This window comes from Psittacula echo (assembly GCF_963264785.1).
Source record: "Psittacula echo genome assembly, chromosome: 6".
NCBI lineage: Eukaryota > Metazoa > Chordata > Aves > Psittaciformes > Psittacidae > Psittacula > Psittacula echo.
Window position 1 is genome coordinate 25,312,651 of NC_137743.1, and position 19,597 is coordinate 25,332,247.

Here is a 19,597-nt window from a genome sequence, read left to right on the forward strand (position 1 = left end):
CACAGCCTAAGTAACTTTTCCAGTCTTCCACAGATGATGGTGAATTTCCTTCCTCGTTTTCTAATTCTAAAGACCTTGCCCCAATACTAAACAGACAATCCTGCCAAACCCCAAATATCAGGAAAGTTGGCAAGCAGAAAATCTACCCTGGCAACTGAGAGACTGCAGTGCAGCACAATAATCTCTTCACAGAGGAAGCGTTTTGATGGTATCTGTCATACTTTCATGACACATTGTAAGGACAGAGGTAGAGCGTTGCTTCCAGAGCTCTCCAAACATGTTGACATCATACTGTTGACCTGACAATTAATTTGAAGCCAATATAGTGTCACATGAATCACAAGTCTTAATTATGTAACATTTTGGAAGTTATCTTCCACTACTTCCGTGACATTTTCGCAACTGTTCAAGAGCACAAACTGGGTTTCTGAAAAATGAATGAGACAAGACTTAAGAACTGTGTTACAGAGTCAGCAGACTCACTATTCAGTGAAAGAGGAACCAAGTTCATTAATAGAACAGATACAGCCTGGTTACTTACAGATTCCTGGTATGTTGTTACTGGAAGAGCCTCATTTTTCCTCTATGGCTCCCAAAGCCAGTATTTTGCCCTTTCTGTGGAGTAGTCACAGTTTCATGCTGCAGGCCCAGCTCCCTCCCATATTAATTATGCTTCCTGGTATGATACCTCTGGATTCTTTCCACCTCCCAAAGTCCATGCTGCGAAGTACCTTTTTTATAGTCTGCATTTCTCATTCAATAGAGGAAAAGACGACCTGCAGACTAAGCAACACATGATACTGATGATGTGTCATGATAATTAGCATGCTGTCTGGTACTTCTCAGCTGCCAAGCCAGCCAAAGAGGAACAACAGGCTGAACTCTATTCTTCTCCCTTTCACCGCTTCCCAGCATCAACTTCCATGAACATCTTTTAAAAGATAATACTAAAATCACTGTCTCTCCATCAAAGGTGACTGCTACTGCCCAATGAGTTAAAGAGCTATCAGAGCAGTAAATTAATAGAAAGACATAGACAACGATCATAAGCTTTGATCTCTCAGCAAACAAGGCTAACCATGGTTACTGTCTCATATTATTAGCACCCAAAATGCTTTCCAGAGAAGCATTCCTTACAGGGGAAAAATAAAATAAATCAGCAAGATACAACAAAATCACAGCCATTATCTTTTCTTTTTTTTAGACACTTGGATAATTTCTCTTTTATGAAGTACAGGACAAGGGATGTTCTGTTGCTTACAAGAAAACAAATTTGCATGGCATTTCCTGCATGTCTGCTTTAGAAATGGACAACAAGCTGCTCTACTGCTTCTGAAGACTGATCAGTATTGCGGTTCAGTACAAGCAACCTCAATGTAATTATAGCAAGTAACCAGGTCAGACTTCATAACTGAAAATGTGAACTTACGACTACGTGAAAGATCTCTTCCAGCTATTCAGTAAGAACCTGAAAGCAGATCCCTTGCCAAAAAAAAAAAGGGTGAAATCAGGCTGCTATCTGATAGACACTCAGTAAGATGTATCACAGGCTTTTGATGACTGATACATAGAAGGCTGAGCAGAACGAAAGATGCTTGCCTTCTAAGAATTTGCTTTCACTTACTTTGAGTCATATATTCCCATTCTCTTCTTCAGTACTTGCAACTCAGTTACCATACTGAGCCTAAATGTGCTGTACAGGTAACAAGATCTATGAAATTATACTCCATGAACTAAATCTTTATTGCTTGACAGAAGCAAAACTCTCTAAAAATATGGTCAACTGTTTCAAAAGAGACAGAAAGCCCTAATCCTTATTTTGATCTGTGAAGTAATCCTACATCCTCTCAAGTCTTGACCAAGACTTTTCATGATCTCTGCCAAAATGGTAAAAATTTTTTTATTGGGGTGTTGTACAGTTTAGAGTTTGAAAAGAACAAGTGATCATGCTCAGCTTCTATAGAGGAATTTTGCTATTCAGTGTTTGCATTGTATGCCCAGAAAAGGGGCTTTTGATAGATTCTCTTAGGTACTGCATAGACAGCTAATAATCTGATTTTAACAAACATGGTTTGAAGAAGACACCAGCAAATTTTTAAGTGTTTTATTAATTAAAGAAAAAAAAGTAAAAAACCTCAGCCAGTGTTATACTCTATAAATTGGCAAAGACATTCAAAACAATGGACTGGCCAAATATCTCTTATTTACAGTTAAGAAAAAATATCTTCCGGTGGCACAAATCCTCTAAAGACCTGGAAAGATCACTTATTCCCTGATATATGTATTTGAGAAACCCTTTCAAAGCCAGCATGAACTCAGTCAAGACATGATCTACTGTGAGGTGGTTGCAACTGGATGATCTTAAGGTCCTTTCTAACCAAAACCATTCTGTGATTCTATGATGGAAGAGAGAAGAGGGCAGGTCACAGTCTAGGGAGACAGGGCCTAAAACCAATCGCTCTTTCCCACACAGGAGCTGCTGTTCAGTATAAAGTGCAGATATTCCAGAATATTTTTTAACTCTTTTTTTTTTTTCTGTTTTATGATCTTAATATAATTTTGCACAGTATGTTTATACATTTGCAATAATGAATGAACATTTTAAATGAATGAATCTGATTGTATCAAATAAGCATCTGACAATGTGTCATTAGCGTATCTCCAGATCTGTATTCAAATTTGAGTATTTGCCTACTTTGGATTGCTATGTGTAGACAGCACTCCATTTTGGTTACCACTGTAACTATTAGCAGTTATCTGTCACAGGTGTCAGTGTACAGCAACAAAAACCGAATCCCAGCATATGCAACAGGACAATGTATACATAAAGGGACTGTTCAGCTGAGATGACAGGATGGAGGAACTGTATAAAGAGATGACTGTAATTACTGTGCTTTGAATTCTGTTGCATATTTCAAACTATTACTTTGTGATCCCCAGGCTTAGAATTTTTTCATAAGCCTTTGTGCATATTTTTGCTCTGTTTCTTTAATAGGAAAAAGCATGAATATAGAGACTTTTTCCCTTCTGTAACAATAATGCTATGGAGCTACCTTCACTACAGATTCAGCATTACCTGGTAACATCACTGTTATTTTTGTCTTCCTTCCCAGGCAATGTAACAAGAATTTCAGGCACCAGTGCAGATTCTCATTATATTTAGCAGTGTTTAGCTGAAAGCAATACAAAGGATAAGCTAAACTCAGTGTTTAACTAAACTAATGAACAAAAAAAAAGTAAGAATAGAAAAGAAAAAAAGAAAAAAGGAGATGCTTTAAAGGTATCATTACTTCACAAATACTTCAGATTATTTCAATCTTCCGTTCTACTATCTTCTGTTCCAGATTTGAAAAGTCAGATGACATTTTTACCAACTGGAAATTTCTCTGGAACTTCTGCTCTCATTTGAGAAAATAAAGATGGATAAACTGTCTTCTCATTAGTGTGTTTAGCACCCCATCTCACAGGGAGATCTCTTCCAAAACTTTGCTTGTATAGGCAGCATATATCACCCACTCACATCATGTCCAGCTGCAAATAGAAGAAACAGATTTGGAAGAAGCAGCATTGAATTCAAGTTATTTCTTATTGTGTTCAGCACTTAGAAAACAAAGCAAATTTGGAAATCCTTGTTGTATAACATAAATGGACTGCACAGAACTTAATACTAGGCTTCTATAAAGTACAAAAACAAACCTAAAACCCCTCATCTTCACATAATCGTATGTGCAATTTAAAGACTTAATAAAATTAGTTCAAAAGTAGAAATCTGTTTACTATTGAAGCTTCTTTAAAACTGTTTACACCATCAGCTTAAGCCTTGGAGACAGATTTGTAATGACTCAGCCTGAAAAAACAGCTTAAATATTTATTAAAAAAACCTCTTGAAATGCTTAAATTTCAGGAAGCCTATAGAGAGAAAGCTGAGAACATTAAAACATCTTTTTAAAAATTACTTTCAATTTTCAACCCACATAAATAGAGGTTCTAGATCTACAAGCTTTGTTATAATTTACTATAATAGCATTTAATAATCTGCAATCAAATAAGCAGCCTTACTAGCTCTTTTGAAACACACTAGAGGACACATTTAACCTATATAAACACCCGGGTTACTATATAATGTAGTATCATAGAATAGTTAGGGTTGGAAAGGACCTTAAGATCATCTAGTTCCAACCCCCCTGCCATGGGCAGGGACAAACATAGTATTAATATATAACATAGTATTTGCCATCATGAAATTACACACCTGGTTATGTTTTACAATAGCAAATAAGTAATTCCACGTGGCTCCTTTCTGACTCCATTTCTTAGGTGCTTTTTCTAAGCCACGCACATCTACTGCTTTAAGAAGCACTCACTCTCATGCATTTTTCAGTTACAGTTTAATTCTAAAGACACATAATGCCTTTACGGTACTCACCAAATCATCAACATCACCACCTTCATCTGTGGGAGGCAGAATTTCATTTTTCTTTTCTTTTGGAGCCAAGAACTGAAAATAAAAATATATTTATATGATATTGACAAAACTTGGGCCCTTAATGTTAAATTAACAGAATGTCCTCTTTATATTTCAAAACAAATCCACCTGTAATTAAGAATAATGAAGGAAGTTTGTTCTGGTTTCCACTCTCCAAAGTCATTTTGAACTACAAGAAATTTCTTAAGAGTTGCTTTTAAAGGATTTTATGGTGAAGCTTTAGACAAGGGCTAAAACACTGAGAAGTTACCAGCTGCATCCCATTTGTGGGAAAGTACCAGATATCCACTAGGATGAAAAGCAAATACATTGCTTCTGGTGAACATGAAAGACAGAGGAAGTGGACAACCCTCGCCAAGTTGACTCACTGCCCAAAGATCAGACCACTCCTACATCTTCAACGGCAACATCCAAGAGGAATGTAGAAATGTAGAAAGCTTATTTCTACAACAGACAACACTCATAATTTGAGCTCAGCATGTTAAAACATCATATAGATTTTGCAGCTGAAGAAAAAAAATAAAAATGAGAAGATGACAGGGCCAGAGGAAATTCGAATTACAAGATGCTGTATGTCTGTGTATCTATCTTTTTTGCTGGAAAAGTTCTCAATCTAGTAATAATATAAAGCACATACTATGAAACTAAAAGCTAGTAACACGCTCTGAAAGGCTTCTTAGGCCAGATCAGATTTCATTTTACACATTTAATTGAGAGTCAAATGGTATTTCTGAAAGTAGCACATTTTTTAAGTTTTCAAAATTAGCTTTCCCACACTAAGTTAGGTAAAGAAAGGTAAAATTTGAGGAAATGTATGATGAAGATTTGCAATAAATTGAAACCTTAAGTTTCCACCAAATGCTGAAGATCCAAAGTCGATTTTTTCCAAAGACTGCTTCACATTTATGCAAAAGCAAAGTACATATAATAGTTGTACTGAAATGCATTACCTTCCTTAAAGCACCAGAAAAAGCACTTGACATTTCTGCTCTTTTAACCTGTCATCCTCGTGCTCTAAAAAGAGTATCTCCACTATTACAGAGAAAAAAAAAGCCCTCTACCTAAAATAATTTTTTCTCAGTGATAGGAAAATACGCATGGATAATCCAGCTTAACCAAATCAAAGAAGAAAATTTTTATGTGTTACCTATCTAATAAGCAGCTCTGTAAGTCTTCTTTTCCCTTTCAAACAGCAACCCTATCAATCTGAAATCTTCTATTCAAAATAGTCCTGAAACTGCTTCAGCCAGCGATCTGGACAAAAGGCTTTTGTATCACATAGGACCACACTGACAGCCAACCCCCTGATCTACACACTTGCATGTGATCTAGTATAGAGATGAAGAAAACTTGCATCTTACCCTACTGTATGATATTTTAAAAGATTCAATATACCCTTTAGTGAATCGTATCACCTTCAGCATAGAAAACAAATGAACTGTTTCTGCAATCTACTACAGACAGAGAAAAAATCCTGGCTTACTCCAAGAATAAGTAGTCTTCCAGATTCTGAAGTGAAAAGCCATATGAACCCTCAACAGACAATGGCAAATCAGGGTTCTGGTTTTGGATCTTGAAAGTGCTTGGTAATGTGGTTATCTATCAAGTAAGTGGCATTGCCAACTGCCTAGTTAGCAGAGATGCAAATCATTTATTCTGAAAGTTAAGCTAACTGCCGTATTAGAGAACTTTGTTGCAGAGCAGATTTCATGCATCCTCTCTTACTCCATTATTTAAAAGGGAAGTTATGACTGCTGTAGGACCTTCAATCAATCACAAAGAAATTTCCTGCATTGCAACACCTGGCTGACTGTAGGATGATGTTAAACAGAAAAGCAATTTTGAAGTCAGTCTACAAATGCTTTGCTTCAGCTTAGCCTGGCAGCTGTAAATCTAGTCCACAGTACTCTGATTTGTACTGCATTCTTATGCAGGAACAGTATTTTTCAGTCACTTCAAGGTCACAGTTAAGACAACAGTATACTGTAAGGTCTTCATAGCTAGTAGAGATTTCTTTATGGAATAGTGGCTATTTCACATAGCATTAGCACATTTTGAGCATCAATGGTAGTTTAAGACTAGAAAGTGAAGTTCTCAAGAAAAGTACTGTCTTATGAAGTTTCCAAGTAAATTCATAGCATTTGGAATACACAACAACAACTGAAACTCTTTAAAATGACCACTGGGGGAAAAAGCTCTATACAATTATGTGTGATGAGAAACAGCCAGTAGGTCCTTCATGTCTAGAAATAACATCATATTCTGTCATTTGTACTCTGCACATGTGCTTAGCTTTCTAGTCTCCTACTTTGTTAGCTTTTCATTTTCATGACATTTCTGTGCCTCTTTCACTTTTAGGTAAATTGTTACAGATGAAAAAAGCAGTTTCTAAAATACAACCTTTTACCCACTCATTAATTCACTCATGGAGAACCTACTTCTACCCCTTTCGGTTATTGCTAATGTAAAGCCTGGAAGCTGCCAAATCAGTGTGGCATCTTTTAGAAAAGCTGCTTCTCTGCAAAGTACTTAAGTGATTCTAGCCACAGGTTTACCTTCGAGGTCTGTAATACAAGGACCTTCTTTCTCCTAAACTATTTAAAACCATGGCTAGCAGCCTGATAAAAAAAATGCCCGTATTACCATCACCACACAAATACAGTTTTTGACAGCAACTCTGAATCCCGCTTTCTTTGAAACAGAAGGCACTGCCTGTTAGAATTCATTCCTTTATAACTGTGACATCCTTTGTTCATCACTGCAGTTACTGAAGTGTTATATTCCTGTAGAAATAATACCTGCAAATACTCCAAAACTTTTGTTTCTAAAAGGATCTTACATGATCACAAATAATAATACCCGCATCATCTATGATGTTAATCAATCCACAAGAGCTCCATAAAGTGGAAAATACTGGAAAACTAGCCACAACAATTATATATTGCTAGAGTTCACAACACCTTAAACAAAAAAGGATCCTCATTTTTGAACTCATGTAACAATGAGATCGTGGTTCTTTCTATGAAGCTCAAAAAATAATCTTGCATATACAAATAGTCTGTTATTGTTCCACTGAATTCCTAGAGTTCCTATTCTTCGTAGAGGATATTTTCAAATAATGATGTCATTACATGCTACTTTCTAAAACCCAATTAAAGTAAAATGCTGTGGGACATGCCAGGGAATTATTTAAACTCTGAATTGGGGCAATTTCAACTGTGTGGCAAAAGACCATTCTTATTCCTTCATAAGGATCCTGTTTCATTCACCTAAAGATTTATCCACATAAGAAAGAATCTTCTATTCCACAGTAAGAACTCTATACAAATAGTTGTTCATTAAGAAGAAAGATACCTTTTCAGCCTCTTCACTAGTCACTGAACTTTCCTTTGCTTCATCTTTAGTGATCAAAGAAATTCTGTCTAAAAAAAAAAAAAAAAGATATAAAAATATCATTAGAAGGTCTCCCAAAACCATACTTAATGTTACAAAAAAACCCATCTTCCAAATTCCAACTTCTGACTGTGTCAGCAGAAGCAAAAAAAAAAAAAAAATTGCTTAAAGGAAAATATGACTTGCATAAATGAGTCAACTATCATATCAACTATGATACAAAAATAAATTAATGAGCATATTCATAAGATTGTGGAAGTATCCATTTAGGAAACTGCTAATATTATGACAATCAAACTAATGAGACACTGAAATCATAGATCACAGATGAAATGCTGAAAATCTATCAGAAATTACACTTTTAGTCATTCACAGCATGCTCTTAGGTCCTTAGAAAAATTAACTCCTAACATACAAACACTTATGCTGTGATTACCTACACTCTAATTAGCAAAGTGCTGGTCCTGCCCCACACTTTACTCCTTGGTTGTGTGAGCACCACTACCCTGTGCAGTGACCCCTGAAACAACAAATTAAAAAAATCTAAATTACTTTTTACCCCAATAGTTTTTCTTCAGTTTAGCTCATCACTTGGCTACACAAATGCCTGTGCCTCAATAAAGAAGCTGTAGGTGTGAGAGCAAAGAAAAGTCGATTCATAAAGGTTTCAGCAACAGCACAAATATACAGCCACCTTAATGGCCCCATAGAACTACACAGCAGGGTTTCATGAGACAAGTGAACTTGTCACAGATCTGCCTTGCTCTTGAGCTACTCACTCATTTACTCACTCCCATCCTCTTTTGGGGATTGCAGTCATTCATGACAATGCCCAATGTATGTCACATTTGGAAGAAAAGAGGGGATGAGTCATGTGGTAACAAGAAAGGAAAACAGGACTTCTGCTTTTGGTAGCAGCAAATGAAAAGCTATTTCAGCTGCCTAGTGAAAGCAGCTAGATTATGCACAAAGCACCATGATTTTATCATCTTCTTACAAGACAATCTATTTTGTATGAAAATATCATCTCTATATTTGTAATTCTGTTTTCTCAATACTATACTGCAGTTTTTTACAAACTCTGATTTATAAAATTATTCTAGCATTGCTTTGGAAGATCCAGGTTTCCTACTTTCAAAGTTTATTGGTTTCTGTTTTTCAAATTTCTTCAGAGGTCCTCTACAATACTTCTGAATATAACATTCTTTCAGTGTGGTCTTGTGCTGTTTGGGTTAAAAAACAAATTCCCATCTTGTAATTTGCAAAAGTTGGATGAAGTAGACATTACAGAGTGTCTACAGTTAATTACTTTAAGAAGTGCTATACAAAAGCATATATTTGCATTTTATAGCATGCACCTTTAAGAGATACAGCTGGGCAGTTAGCAGATTTTCTTATCACGGGTTCCAATTAAAAAGAGTATGACGTAAAAGATTATTTTAGTCCACCGTGTTTTGTATTTGTGCAAGTGTTCCTTTATTTATCGCCTGCATAGTCTCTGAATGCCTTTTAAACTGCACTGCCTTGTATCTTCCAGTTTAATCATAGGTAGGTGTTACACTACCACATATTCTGTCCTTCAGGTTGCTTAAATACAATATTATCAGTGACATATTTCGATACTATCTATGCCTTTTTTGAAGCTTAATTTGGAAGAATCTTTTTATATTGCTGCTGCATGAGTTTTTTCCATTTATTTTGAAATTCAGCTGAAATCATATCTTCTTCTCCTTACTCTGTAACATTTAATTTGTCTCACTTCTTCCACAATTAATTTATCATTTCAGCAAGACTTGGCAAGGCATTATGAACATTGCTGAAATATGAAACTATTAGTGCGAAAAAGGAAGTTGCAAAGTGAAAGATTATTTTGGGCTTTTTTGTTTGTTTGTTTTAAACTAACCCCAGAGCCATCTGTTAAATTGTCCCATTGCTAAAAAGAAGTTTTCTCTTAGATAAGGGATAATAAACTAGAAAAATGCCATGCTACCTTGCATTATGATCTCCCAGAAATCCGCTAAGGCTTTATCTTCCACCTTTGATTTCAGGGCCTGCAGAAAATCATTAAAGCACTGCACCTTGGACAGCTGAAAAAAATTACAGCAATGATAAACAAGAGATTAGAAATACTAAAGAGCACTGCAAACTTAATTCTTCATGAATGCATCTAACACAGTGAACACAAAAGTCATTACACATTTTGGTTTTTATCTCTACTAAAACCAAGAGTTCTAAGGAAAGGTGAGCCACTGCCTTTCAGAAAGCCAGAGAGACTTTCTTGTAACCAGCTTTATTGAAGAACAAATTGGTAGGATTGCTTATTTTTCTTTTACAAGCATCTTTTAAAAGAAAACAAACAAAAGCAAATAATACCAGAGAGGCTAGTCCCCATTTTGGTAAGAAACATAAAATGCAAACATATTTCTAATCTTTCAAATAATGTAACAGATTTTAATCTGTAAATCAATTCTTTTTGCTATAACAACAGATTATCAAGTTCCTAATAGAGCAAATAGATTCATCATGTCTTTAATTTGAAAGATATGAGAATTTTAACATATTACCTTCACAGCCTCCTCTCTGAAAACTCTGATACAATTGATCCCTTTCATGTAGTACTGAGAACCTTTATTTTCCAGGAACTGATCAATGCGGTTTATCAACTGCTGACTCACTGAAGAACAAAGAGAAATAAATGAAAGAATGCACACTTTCAAAGCAAAAAATATTTTTCTTTCACGTCTCTCTTTCTATTCCACAGGCATCTTTAAAGAGTTAATCATACCCCTACTGCCTCAAGCTACTTAAGTTGACAACTGTTACTTAAGCTACTGAAAATTACTTCAGCCTCTCTGGAAAAGGTAAGTATACTGGGAAGAAATGCAAGCATGGCCAAAACAAAAGCCTTTCACTGAAACCCAAGATAAAAAGCACTTGCCTCGCTGGTTTGATAGAAAGTAAAACTAAAACACTTGGGATCCTAAACTGAGGGAGGTTATGTTCTACAACACAAGCATATCCCCATAGCATCCTTTGAAATACATGCATATTTCAATAAAAGTGTTAAATATACAATGAAGATGTAATAATGTCAAAACAACATCTGTAGGCTGATTACAGTTATAAAAGAATACCTTCTTGTTATTGACATTAGAATATACCTTGTCTCTGTACAGGTAGTTTGATAACTTTTTATCCGGGCAATGCTGTTTATGATTATGGAGATAAGTATTATAAAATGTGCATGCAACAGAGAGCAACAGAGAGCAACAGAGAGAGAGCAACAGAGAGAGCAACAGAGGCAAACAACAAGACTTGTACCAACAAGAAGGGGAACACCAGATTCATTCTCACTGTTTAGCTTCTAAAAAGTAGGCAGCTGTAAAACACTGCAAATGTGACAAGTGAAAATGTCACTAAGAGCTTCTGCTCTTCTGATTTTACTATTTTCTTTTCTTCATATATCATTACAGGTGAAAAACAAAACGATTTTATCCTCTGGCAGACACCTCAGCCTAGGAAAAGACAAGTGGGTGAAGGATACAACAGTTATCTACAAACTCAGAAGCATTGTGAGGACGGTGAAGGGAGTGGTAGCCTTTCTCAAAACAAGAGTGAAGAACTGGGTTAAGAACATGTGGGGAAAAAAAAAAAAGAGTTCCTCTTCAAACAAAACCAGTTAACCTCTTTACCACAGGCTGCTGTAGGATGCTAGAAATTCTAACAGCTTAAAAAAATGCTGTAAGAAATTCTTTAATCAGGGAGATTAAAGGTGATGTTGACATTGAGGAAGAAAATGCAGGAAAGGATTCTGGAGAAGTCACACCATCTGCCTGTTCTGTTCTTGTACTGTTAAAGTTGGTTTACTACATTAGCAGAACCTTTAACCTTCTATAGGTTAAACCTATAGACCTTATTAAGTTCAGAAGTTATGGGCATAGATATCACTGCAAGTATTTCAGCCATGGAAACATCAACATAGAAAATAATCTGCCAGAGTGACGGAAGAGACAAGGGTAAGTAAACACACCAAGAAACAGACACTGTTTAAATATTGTATTCCACTCTGCTCACTGTAAGCATACACAGCAATAACTGTTATATTTATGTTCCATAAAATGCTTAACTGAATGTGAAGAACAGCATCTCTGAGTGAAAAAGATGTGAAACAAGACATGCTTGATATTCTTTCCCACTAGCTTTTTACAATTTCCAGAAAAGGAGGCAGACAATGGTTCTGGTCCAACAGCAGCCATCACACAAGAATGTGTGTGAAAGTGCTTACTGCTCCAGAGGTGATCTGCTAATTCTTTTTATTTACTTTACCAGTAGCTGACAAACTAAATTTAAGTCTCAGTACTTAAACTCCCTGAGTTAAGTCAGTCCATTTTTTCCATGGTTAACGATTTTCTCATTAAATGTTCTAATTTCTTATGAATTGCACTAATAAAAGCAAGTCCTGCTGGTTTTTTCAGTGGTGATGGTGGGTTTTTTTAAGCACTGCCTTTTCATTGATGTGTTAAATTAAAACCCCAGGCACTATGAGGGTGCAATAAATGTCTTTATTGTCAGAATGATTCCAGCATACTGTTTGAAATTATCAGATACTCTACTTCTTCCTTTGCATTTAATTTTTTTAAATCCCTTTCCATTTGATTGCACTGGCAGGCATCAGAAGACTTCTTGCTACTGACTGTGAATGCCTCCTTTTGAAATCTGTTTTAAGAAATAAAAAAAACCTTACATGTTTTATTAGGCACTGAGAGACTATATGTAGGAAACGGGTTAAAGGCAACACTATTTTAAGTCAGTTTTCTAATGTCTTTAAACAGCTTGGAGAAAGTTTGGTCTGTCCACTGGGCCTTGCTTAAGTGACAGGCAATAATTCATGAATCTAAAATAGATAAAATTCTTCTGATTAGATGACCAAATTATTTCAGGGGGCCAAAGACAATACCAAAGAAGGTAGATAAGGATTATAACTGGAAGTTCTCCAAAGTGGACTCTGTTTCTTTACATTTCTAGGTCTGAGAACTTTGGTGATTTCTTGTTGCTTGTCATCTGCCTGTTACTATGAATCTTTGGGTTTGGGTGCTGCAAAAAATAGATCTCCCTGCTTTTTGGCATGTGCTGCATAAAGATCTCTATTAAACTAAATTGTGAATGTTAAAATTAACTCGGATATGCCCCAGACAAATCTCAGGCATTGGGTTTTTGAAGAGCAAGTCCTAGAATTACAAACGGACACTCTATTCAGGACACTATTGTGTAGTACCAACTTTTTTTTATTTCTCTCCGAGCATCCATCATCCCATAGACACCTTTAAGGAAGTGAACTAATGAACTACATTTTACATAAACTGTAATTCCAGCACTCCTAATAGCCACCATGTTTTGCAGAGCAACCCAAGAAATTTTAATCTTCTGCTTCCTCCTTCTATTGTACCTGACTGGTTAGAAAACAAACATAGTGATTAAAGGCTGGAGAAGTACAGGGGAAAAAACATCTTTGAATACAACATCTTTTAGTTCTAACAGAATTTATTTCTTTCATCTCTGGCATTCAGATACATTTCCTATGCTAAAATACATTCACCAGTGCTGTTATTTCTCATGAAATATGCCATGAACAATTATATTCACTTCTTATCTCTGAATAGTTACAGTACGAAAGCGTAGTTATATTCTCATGTTTGTTCAGTTCTGTCCTTGTTCTTGATTACTATGTCATCCAGATTACAGAATAGTAATAGATAAAAACTGTATTAGAGTCCAAGTTCAATTACTTGGGGATTTTTTTTTCCTTAAAAACAAACAAACAAACAAACAAACAAAAACAAAACAAAACAAAACAAACAAACAAAAAGAAAACAACACCAGGTTAAAAAAACCAGTTCTTTCTGTAGATGCAAGACTCCTGTTGTTGTCTATCTTCTGATTTATCTGCTGGTGGTGGTAATGATTTATATTCATGGGCAGTGCTTAAAGTAAGAGTCACTGACAAATCAGTTAAATCACCTCATAATTCATTTTAAACTACTGCTCTGTAAGAATAACCTTTTTCTAAGTGAAAAGAAGAGATTCTAAACTGAAAACTGTCCTAATTTTTAAGGACTTCCTGCATCTTTAAGCCAAGAAATACAAATTTTAACATCAAGAGCTCCTGAACTACTTCAGTGTCCTATAAGGTGCAGTTCAGTTTTGAAATGCTGTCTCTAAAAGGCCTGTTGGTACAGACCAAAATGATTTAGACTGGACATCTGTAGGACATACAGCCTAAACCCCTGCTCAAACCAGGGTCTTTGTGAATCAGGTAGTTCAGTGATCCACAGACTTGAGTTCCAAGTAGCTCCAAAGATGGAGAGTCGCTAAGTTCTCTGGGCCCCTCTTTCTGCATTTGACTACCTTAATCATGATTTCCACCCCCCACAAATATCTAATTCAAATTCTGCTTGTTGCAACTCAGAGCTTTGCATCTCACCCAATCGCTAAGCCCTTCAAAGACAAATCTGGCTTCATCTTCTCTGTGAAGCAGACATACAGAAAACTTCAAAGTAATTTTATGTACTCGAATATTTGGTTTGCAAATATTCTTCTAATGACTGAATTATTTTCATCAAACCAGTCATTGCATTTGGCCTACCTAGCAGCAGAGCATGAATAGTCTCTGAAATACACAAAAACATCCAATAAGATAGAAATGCAGATGAACTGCAAATACATAACGCCAACAAAACCTGAAACTAAATACTTAAGAAAACCCCAAAAAACACCCCCAAAACTATCTTAGATCTAGAAGAGTAGCTAACTATACACATTTCTACAGAAAATCAATGAATTATCATCCTTATTGCAACTAATAAATTCCCACTGCAATCTCTTACATACAATTCTTTAAGCATACAAAGCATCCAGTGCAAAACCAATGTTTTACATTTTACTTAAAAAGCTATCTACATGCCATGGCAAAAGTGTGACATCTAGGTTTCAGCAAATACTGTTATGCCTGACGTGTGCAATTACTGACTCTTAACTTTATTTTTCTAGAAATGCCTTGTAATAAAAATATTAACAAGTTTGCTATAAATGACAGCTGGATACAATTTGTCTCTGGACATTTATGTCCATAACTGTACAGCTGTCATTGCAGATTTCTCTCTCCACTGACAGTACAATAAAAAAAAAAAAGCTCTTTCAACTACAGGACTTTAGACACCATTTTCTCAGATAGAAGTCCTGGAAGGTACAATGAAATCCAGCCTCTAAACTCACAAAATTCATAAACCAAAGAAAATACTATACATGTGCCAATATCTTTTTTTACTTCCCATTAAGACATCCTATCTTTTACAGAAGCCTATGAAAGTACAACACACAATATCAGACACCTTCGGCTCTTCAGAAATGCATACATGGATGGAAACCCATAAATAGTCCAACAGCATGAACTGATAGTCATGTGGCTACTCCTTTGGCATGACAAAGATGGCAAATACTCACTGCATTTGAGAACCGTCTTTGCAGCCACAGCAACGAAGAAATGCATTGTACACCCCTGGGAGTAACAATTAGATTCTGCTCAGGCAAAATAATCTATTTTATTTGCATTCATTGACAAAAATGTTAGCAGCTGTTATTAGAAAACTGCCCTTTGTGATGATTGTGCACTTGTAACCTGCTCAAAATAAGACCTGCATAAAATGACATCTCTCTGGCCATGAATGCAAATGAGAAAGATATCTGGAGGGGAAACACAAAACTAGTTACATGAGCAATCAACATTAGCCAGTAAGCTGACACCATCACACACAACGTATGACGTAAGCTGTGGGTTCCCTACTGCACTAAACTACACAGATGTCGATTTAAAACAAAGTTAATCACTGCTTCAGAAATTGAGCCACAAGTTTCAGAAAATCTAGCCCTAAGACGCTTACCAGTTTGAAACTCTCTGATTTTCTAAAAATAGGTATTTACACATTAGTGACCGAGTTCTCACTAACAGCAAATGCATTGTTTCTCCTGTGGGATGCAGCATCAGACTCAGGCTGTCTAACTTGCACTGAAGGCTTCTCCTGTGAATGGCACAAACATCAAATCCCAGTGAGGCTACTACATGAGATGCAGTGGTACTCATTTTGGTGATAAATATACCGTCAAGAGTTCTGACAAACTGGTAAAAAAACCAAACAAACTTGCTATACTTAGGTCTTGATAACTTCATTCCTTCTGGAGGGAGTCTTGCTGTGGACTGAAGAGGATGTGCCATTAACCCGCAGCTTAATTAAGAAGCCACTATACTGTCAATATTTGAAGTACGACTCTCCCTATTACTACAACTTCTCTAGCTACCAAAAATAACCCACCTCAACAAAACAATTGAACGGACTTTCTCCTCCATGTAGAGGGCCTCTGTTGTTGTTTTGTTTTAAACTGAGAATCTAAGCTCTATTCAGTTCGGAAGACTACACTGGATGCTCTTTTTATACAAGAAAAAAGCAAAACAGGATGCAACCTAGTAGTTCTCCTGTCTGCGTTGTGACATAAGAAATGTAACTTTTTCTTTTTTTTTTAACAAGCTATTTGGATGCCACAGATCATCCTTTCCTGCAAAGACATTTGACATTTCACATGTTCTAGCAGAGGGGAAAAAAAAAAAGTTTCATCATTAAATGTGATATAAAATTATACCAAAAAAACCCTCACACAGAACCACCGAACAGTTTTAAGGCGGATTTTACTATTTACATAACCAGAATGCAATTCAGCTAGCCATTAAAAACAAGCCTGTAATGTTTTATGTATCAAGCTACCTAAAAGGCTCTAAAGCAGAAAAAGGATTATGCAAAAGAAAAAGATAATATGCAGAACACGTTTTTATTTATAGTGGCTCCATCTCTCCTTTAAATGGGTGACTGTACTACATTCTGTCTAACTACACCTTATGATTACAGAGCAGATGACACATAAAATCAGATTGCTGAAAATTTCAGAAGCCATCCAAACATGTACTGCAATTATCTCTAGCACAGCTACCAAGTGGACATATTTAAGCACTCTTTAGAGTTAAACCACCTTTAAGGGTAATCACTTTACTTACTTCTGCCTTAAACCTTTCCTACATGATAAAATTAATTACCATAACAAAGTAGCCAACTGTTTCACAGTTTCTGTATTCTAATATATTGTACAATGCGGTTTTTTAGTGCATCTTTACTGCATTTGAGAACACAATTCTAACTAATTTTTCAATAAGCAATTTCTTTTGGATCTAATACAAACTGTAGGTAAAGAACTGCTTAACTGGCTTATAGGTCTGAAAATTCTGGAGAGAAATAGCTATGTAGGCATTAACAAACTGTACTGCAAATCAATATACTAGTCAACACGCTCCTGCAAGCCATGTCTAAAAGGACCAAAGGCCTTGTTGAAATAGCTAGCACCTCACTTCAGCACCTCTGCAAATTTTTTTCTTTGAAAAGAAACGCTACATTAGTGGCTATTCAGTAGGTGAGATTCACCTTGCCACAACCTTCAAATCACCCTTTAAAAGAAAAAAGGACCCCATCCATCTTGTGCATTCTTTTTAAGATACCTTCAGATGACTTACATCTTTGTATAGCTATTCCAGTAGGGAAATACCATACAAACAAATGATAATTCTGTTGCATTTTCAGATTCAGGGCATGCAAGACAGTGGCTGATCTGTGCTTTTTATTCTTCCTTGCCTCTACTTCAAAACCCTGTCTTATTGCACACTGAGAATAGAATAGATTCTATGATTGAATGGTTAGGGTTGGGAAGGACCTAAAGATCATCTAGTTCAAACACCCCTGCCATGGGCACTGAAACTTCCCACTAAACTATGTTGCCTAAGGCCCCATCCAATCTGGCACACAGAGTCAATTCAGTGCACACAGAATCACCTCTCATCTTTAGGAGTTACACACTACCTGCTCATTACACCCTAAATGCACCCGTGCATTCTTTTGCTCACAGCATGAAATAAAAAATGATCTTGGCATGTAAAGATTTAAATCCCAGGTATCAGATTCTTATTTCTTCCTTGAACAGAATAAGTAGACAGCAGAAGACAGGTTTCTCACACTGTGCACAGCCAACAGCTTTCCACTTCAAGCCAGAAAGATCATGCAAAGCTAGATGAGAAGCTGATACCCTTCAGAGATCTGTAAGAAACACCTGAGGAGTTGCTCAGATGCCTCAATATAGCTGTTTAGTGCCATCTTACACAAACATGGGTATCCAAGACTTTCAAATGAGGAAGGCAAGTATTGACATGGGAATTGAGTGACACCTTTCTTTGGTAAGTAGCACTAGAAGCTACCCAGAAAACTCCAAAGCATCTCACATAGTACTAGAAATTTATGCTTAGACAAATAGCCTGAATTTACTGAACCCTGAAGATGCTAAATATAATTAAGATAGAGAGAAGTCATTTACCATCTTTGAAGTCAGAATTTTTCTGCCTCACCAGAATCTGGAAATCTTCTGCTGGATTAACACTGCCAACCTACAAAAGGTCCGAAAAATGATACAACCATCAGCCAATATCCATCTCTTTCTTATGAGGCAACAAGGATCTTTATATTTCTGTTCATTTTAATGAGGAAACAGAAGCTCTACATTTTTCTGTGTGCAGACTGACAGAATGCAAGTCTTCCAATGTGTGTTAATGCACAGTACTCCCAACAGTAGTTATGACACAAGCAAGATGAACTTACACTTACTATGCTGCACTGTTATAAGCCGAATGTGTTCTCTAGGGTTCAGAGGTCAGAAGCACAGTAATTCAGGTTACCTGCTAGTTCAGCTTTGAAAATTTATGTAGCACAGACCTCTCTCTAACCTTGATAGGGGCTTAATGAGGAATGGAAGCTCCCAGGCATGTGGCTACAGAATCACTGGTTTGCCACTCCAATGGGACACTCAAAATTAAAAGCTTGCACTCAACTCATTTATCCTTTCTGGCTCAGTCTGACATCTTAAAGTTGAAGCTCTAAACAGGTGTACAAATGCAGAAGCCTTTCAAAAGGACTAAAACCAGGTGAAATATAAACACTTACTGAAAAATGGATGCAGCAACTTTAGGGAAAAAAAATTACATTGCTTAAAATTTTCTTACAAGAATGAAAATTCTCCTGAGTATAACTGAAATTTTTATGCTTGGCTGTCAAAATAATTTGTAGCTCTTCCAATTATCTTGCTTGGTCTCTTAGTCTTTCATTTAATTCTAGAAATGACACCTTTCAGGAAATATCAGATTTTCCAATATCAGAAATTCCAATATATTAAGAATTCTGAACATTTAAATATTTTTAGATTTTAAATATTTTTTAAAATCTGAATCATGCATTTTAAAGACCAAGCTTAAAAGATAGCACATTTGAAAACAACGGAAGGTATCTCAATATTAAATCACGCTTTTCCCTTCAATACTAAGAATCAAGTAAAGGAAGGTGCACAGTTATGATATAGGCTTCATCTACCCATGTGCACAACATCTGGAGTCAAGTTAGACCTAGCAGCAAGATGAAGCCAAATTTGCGATTTAGAACCCTGTCCTGGTTGCAGCAGAGAACAGTTTCGAAAACCACAGCAATACCTTCAATTTAATACACAGAAGGCAACTCCTATGTAGCAGATGGTATGAAAGAGAGCAAAACCAAAATTCAGCTACTGAACCCCAATTCCGAGATT

The 19,597-nt window shown here is 36.1% G+C and overlaps 1 protein-coding gene across 3 annotated transcripts in view; it reads right to left on the minus strand.

Moving 5' to 3' along the window:
• Window positions 1-2,058: 2,058 nt before the first annotated feature.
• Window positions 2,059-19,597, minus strand: part of XRCC5 (X-ray repair cross complementing 5) — a gene marked incomplete at its 3' end in the record, with an annotated part of 59,775 nt that continues 42,236 nt past the window's right edge. Inside the window, exons 16-21 of one of the 3 annotated variants that reach the window (XM_080622212.1) lie at window positions 18,341-18,410; window positions 10,444-10,553; window positions 9,870-9,966; window positions 7,841-7,908; window positions 4,427-4,498; window positions 2,059-3,531 (exon numbers count right to left, since the gene is read on the minus strand). In XM_080622212.1, the coding sequence (XP_080478338.1) occupies window positions 3,517-3,531; window positions 4,427-4,498; window positions 7,841-7,908; window positions 9,870-9,966; window positions 10,444-10,553; window positions 18,341-18,410 (432 nt within the window). Of the gene's footprint in view, window positions 3,532-4,381; window positions 4,499-7,840; window positions 7,909-9,869; window positions 9,967-10,443; window positions 10,554-13,368; window positions 13,683-18,340; window positions 18,411-19,597 lie in introns of those variants that run through there. The other 2 variants (XM_080622211.1, XM_080622213.1) reach the window with 2 other exon arrangements.